Source organism: Odontomachus brunneus, unplaced genomic scaffold (genome assembly GCF_010583005.1).
Source record: "Odontomachus brunneus isolate Ranch 3 - 2012 unplaced genomic scaffold, Obru_v1 Obru_scaffold_344, whole genome shotgun sequence".
In the NCBI taxonomy this organism is placed as follows: domain Eukaryota; kingdom Metazoa; phylum Arthropoda; class Insecta; order Hymenoptera; family Formicidae; genus Odontomachus; species Odontomachus brunneus.
Genome location: NW_022639794.1, coordinates 81,569 through 86,854, shown reverse-complemented (window position 1 = coordinate 86,854; position 5,286 = coordinate 81,569). Strand labels below are relative to the sequence as shown.

The 5,286-nt window shown below is 44.4% G+C and overlaps 1 protein-coding gene across 1 annotated transcript; it reads left to right on the top strand.

The window, feature by feature from the left end:
- The first annotated feature begins 1,086 nt into the window (after nt 1-1,086).
- On the top strand, nt 1,087-2,871 carry LOC116853519. The gene has a single exon (XM_032834648.1). The coding sequence runs from the start codon at nt 1,087-1,089 to the stop codon at nt 2,869-2,871; it is 1,785 nt and encodes a 594-aa protein (XP_032690539.1).
- Nucleotides 2,872-5,286: the final 2,415 nt, after the last annotated feature.

The following is a 5,286-nucleotide window of genomic DNA, read 5'->3' as shown; positions in this document are numbered from 1 at the left end:
ATTTACTCAATATATCCCCCGCTTGCTTGAATTATGGCCTCCATTCTCGGTCTGAAGCGTTTGCAGGCGCGCTTTAATGTGTCAATGTCCATATCGATGAATGCCGCTTTAATAGCGGCTCTCAATGATGCAACGTTTGGATGTCTGGACTTGTTCGTGACCCTTTCAACTACGCTCCATACATAGAAGTCCAAAGGATTCAAATCTGGGTTGTTGGGAGGCCAGAATTCTTTCGACCAAAACATGTCGACGTTGTCCAACAACCAATTTTGCACCAAATGACTTGTGTGGGCTAGCGCACCGTCCTGCTGGAAAACATACGGTTTTCCAGACGACATAATTTCCATCCACGGCTTTACTACATTTGTCAGAACATGCAAATAAACTTCTTTTGTGACATTTTCCCCTTTGTTAAAAAAATGTGGTAGCATGGCATCACCCTCACTGGATACAACACCTAGCACGTGACCATTCGCCGGAAATTCTTCTCCGACTCATTGTACTTTGCGATGACATCATACACAGTCGATCTCGGGTACCCAAAGAACCGAATGATTTCTGTTGTTGAGCGCCCAGCGCGAACACTTTCGATAATCGAGGCTCTTCAGTTATACTCCGCACTTAGTTTCAACATTGCGACTTCGAGGTTATGATGGTTTAGTACATACGTCAAGCTATTTGAACGCTAATCGCGATACCTACCAATGGTATAGAACGGCGAGAATTTCAAATTGAATTTTGTCCGGATTTTGACGCCGCACCTTGTATATTCCGCGTGCTTAACTCGTGCTTCGAGATCACATTCGTCGATTTTGTAAACGTTTGTTGTTAATTAAGGAAGTAAAGAAAATTGACTAAAACCCACGATATCTCGTCTGCGTTCTTATTACGCGTTCATTTTCTAATCTGGAAGAGAAGTTGGCTCCTCTTGTCGTCAGCAAAAATCACGGCGCTATAATTACGTGCGTGAAGTGTGTGGCTTCACTCCCGCAAATTCACGAATTAAACGTCGAGGTAAGGAGTCACATACATAAAAAGTGGTCCTTCGAGCCGGATTCAAGATGTGAGCCCGTCTCAACGAACATTATGAGCGAGAACGTATCCAAGCAGATGCAGCTGCGCCGATTAATCCTGAGAGCTCTCGATAATTTCAAAAGAATCAGAAAGAGCATTCTGACTCCAGCGAAAGTTCGCTCACGGATATCTATGCTGAAAGATACATGGAGTCGATTCCTTGACGGTTATGTGATACTCTGCAAGGTAATTTCTGAGACGTCGCAACCATCACTCGACTACTTCCAAGACGAGGTGTTTGAAACTACGGAAGACGCCTTCCAGACAACATTGAACTTCATGGCGGAAAATCTCGAAGAATTGGAACCGCCCGTAAGTCCGAACTCTTCACTCGAACACACGTTGTCCCGCGCTTTTAAGTCCGCGTTATCCATCAATCATTTACCTCCCATCAGCTTGCCACCGTTTGAACAATGGAAGTCATTTCGAAATCGCTTTACCGCACTCATTATCGAAAATCGCGATCTCAGCAATGTAAAGCGGATGCATTTCCTAACTTCGTGTGTCACCGGTCGGGCTTGCGACTGCATTCGAGATTTACCAGTGACCGCCGATAATTTCGAACCCGCATGGTTAATGTTAACCACTCGGTTTGAGAATAAACGACGAATTCTCAATGGACATTTCACGTCGTTGCTCAATTTGCCGGTAATCGCTCGAGAGTCGGCTGCAGAGTTAGCTTCTCTTTGCGATAAAGTGAAAGTCGCCGTCGCTCCTATAAACAATGTGAATCGAAGCTCCGAACAACTTTGGGACGACATTCTCGTGCACATTATCGTCGGTAAATTAGATCCGATAACGCGCAAAACATGGACTCTCCAAACAGGGGAAGACAACGATCTACCGTCGTACGGTGATCTCAGTCGATTTATTTCAAGAGCTCGCGTTCGAGCTCTCGAGGACTTTGCAACAGATTCTCCGAGCAAAATTATTTCCCGGGCCAGCGTCGCGACCGCATCTACTGTCATTCAATGTCCTTTATGTAAAGAAAACCATCTGTTCAGCGCATATCCATTGTTCATCAGGCGAAATATAAATCAACGCCGAGAATTAGTGTCGCGGCACCGCCAGTGTTTTAATTGTCTAAGCGATAAACACTCGATCAAAGATTGCAAAAGCAAGTATTCGTGTCGCATATGTCAACGCAAGCACCATACACTTTTACACATGGAAGCGAGCGCGAGCAAAAAACCTCGATCCCCGGATTCGACCTCAGGCTCGTCGAGCATGATCGAGTCCATTCCGTCGTCATCACAAGCCGCCCCTCCGCACCTTGCCGCAAACTCGCTTCTCGCGTCAACATGCGTCCATTCTAATACGCAGGTGCTACTGGCTATTGCGTGGGTAACAGTTAGCGTCGAATCCGGTCGCTCCGTTACTGTCAGAGCCTTGCTCGATCAGGGCTCTGAAATTACATTTATTTCGGAGAGTTTAGCTCAACTCCTCCGAGTTAAACGAGTGCGTATGCCCGTTACCGTGTCCGCCGTCGGCTGCGTTACCGCCGGTACCTTTTGGCAAGCTGCGAACATTTTCGTTTCTCCTCGCAATTCGCTAAGTCCAGTAATCTCTACCGTCGCTTCTATACTCCCCAGTCTCACGTCATACGCGCCAAAACGAATAGCGGATATTTCGTCGTGTTCGCATCTCACTGACTTGCAGTGGGCCGATTCGGATCCCATGAGCATTGCGCCAATTAGTCTCATTCTCGGTGCTGATCTGTACAGCAGTATCATTTTGGAAGGGTTACGTAAGGGCGACCCTCGACAACCGGTCGCGCAAAATACCATTTTTGGCTGAGTTCTATCAGGCCCGCTCGAGAATTATTCTCACGAGTCGGCGCGTAAATCAAGAGATGTTCGTTCCGCAGAGCACGTCTCTGTGAATCATTGTCTCACGCTCCCTTCTCTTGAGTCCGAAATTCAAAAATTTTGAACAGTCGTGGAACCGCCGCATCTCCCTACTTACTCAATTGAAAACGATCAATGCGAAAAGCATTTCAGTACGACATTCTCGTACAGTCGATGGCCGATAAATCGTGCGGCTGCCCTTCAAACATGGTCCTCCTATCGGGGAATCTCGCGGTCGCGCAGAAAAATTATTAAATTCTACGTAGCATTGGCTAAAAAGGCACCCCGCGCAAGCCTCAGAATACAAACTCTTTCTCTCCAAATACGAACAACTAGGCCATATGCGTAAATCGCCAGATGCGTGGTCATTACAGTCTTAGTGCGTGTATACAGGGTCATCGAAAAGTATCGGATCCCCTAATATCTTTAATTAGAATTAAATTTTGAAGAAAATGTCCAATAGTAAAGTTGTATGGTTTCAAGCGGGAAATAAGATGATGTCCTTGACTTTGACCTTGACCATGTCCTTCAAGGTTATTTCAAGGTCAACCTTATTTTTTTAAATGGAACCCCCTACATTTTATTGCATATTCTTATAACTTATCTCGAGAGCTTTCCAAAACGCTAAAATAAAACATTTTTTATTAAGTACTTTTTGAATTATAAAAGTTTGAAGTTAACAATTTTTTGACACAAAATGTAAAATATCTTGTAAAATATTATTTAGTTTTCAGTAATTATAACCTTAATTTTTTTGTGCGCGGAATAATGAGACCAATTAATTGGTTTAAAGAAAATACATTAATCGAAAAGTGTTGGATCCCCCTAATATTTTGAGTAAGAATGCATTTTGGAAAAATGTCCAATAGCAAAGTTGTACGGCTTCAAGCGGTGATGCTAGTAGGCTACAGCGGAATACTGCCCGAAAGTGATCGCGAGAAGCTGCTCGAATGCGTGATGTCCGAAGGCGTTAGTGGGAATCTGCCCGAAAGCGATGGCGGGGCCGATCTTTATTCTCTCACTCTCGCAGGCACCAATGTACGAGCTCTTGAGCAAACAATACGGATCACTGATTTTAATCTTTGATACAGTGCTGTCTTCTTCTTAGCGACTTAACAAATACAAAGTGGCATGGCTAAACAATTAGCCACGCCACTTAACAAATTGTTAACTTCAAACCTTTATAACTCAAAAAGTACTTAATGAAAAAATGTATTATTCTAGCGTTTTGGAAAGCTCTCGAGATAAGTTATAAGAATATGCAATAAAATGTAGGAGGTTCCATTTAAAAAAATAAGGTTGACCTTGAAATGACCTTGAAGGACATGGTCAAGGTTAAAGTCAAAGTCATCATCTTACTCTCCGCTTGAAACCGTACAACTTTGTTATTGGACATTTTCTCCAAAATGCATTCTAACTGAAGATATTAGAGGGATCCGATACTTTTCGATGACCCTGTATATAATTTTATATCTTACCAGTAGTATATGTACAACTTCCGTGAGACAGGACGTGGTCTATTTTTCGGTGGTGGGGATAAAAGCTGGCGCCAGCGTATCAGGGGTGGGGAAAGGAGGTCCAGGGGGTTAGATTGGAATGAGTCGAGAGTGGGGAGGGTCCCGAAATGGAATGATGGAAGAATTTTGCAGGTTTGGTGCAAGAGGGTAATATGCGAAATAAAAAATTATTAATATTGGAAGTTGGGGCGGACGGTGTGTCGCCCTCGCTGTAAATCGAGTGGGGTTATTCAGGGTGATTTATGTATATTATTTTATTTCTTCTTATTGCATCGTTTCTTACAGCGTATAAACTTCGTCTCTTGCGGCATGAGCGTTGTCTGGAAGTTCCGAGTCTCGACTGATGAGTGAGTCGAGAAGGAGTAGGTGACGATGGAGAAACTAGGGGTAGGGGGTAGTCGTCGGTTGCTGCCATATAAGGGCGAGGGCAATTTATGCTATTGGCTCGTTTACTGGTCAGCTATGGATATTCACTGGGATTGGTTTTTATCTGAGGGTCTCTCTCCGCCTCGTCGCCTACGTCGAGAATATGTAAATGCTAAGTATGACCTGGAAATTTAGGCGAAAAGGGAGCTACTGAACGTTAGGCGAAGGTGGGGAGCCAGCGGGAGAGGGTAGTTGTCATATGTTTCAGCGTGAGGAGTAAGGAAGATCTATTGGTTCGTTTAGTGGTCAGCTATGGTTATTCGCGGGGATTGGTTCTTTCCACAGCGCTCCCCGCATCGTCGCTTACGTCGAGAAGAATTGAGGGAGAGACGTTACCGGAAAATTATGATGAAAAGATGTTTCCTGAAAATTAGAAGAGCGAGAAGAGAGAGAGAGAGAGAGAGAGACGAGAGCAGGTCTGG

Bases quoted from the DNA above. Each gene is read 5' to 3' on its own strand.
- LOC116853519 (XM_032834648.1), top strand. From the start codon at position 1,087: ATGAGCGAGAACGTATCCAAGCAGATGCAGCTGCGCCGATTAATCCTG.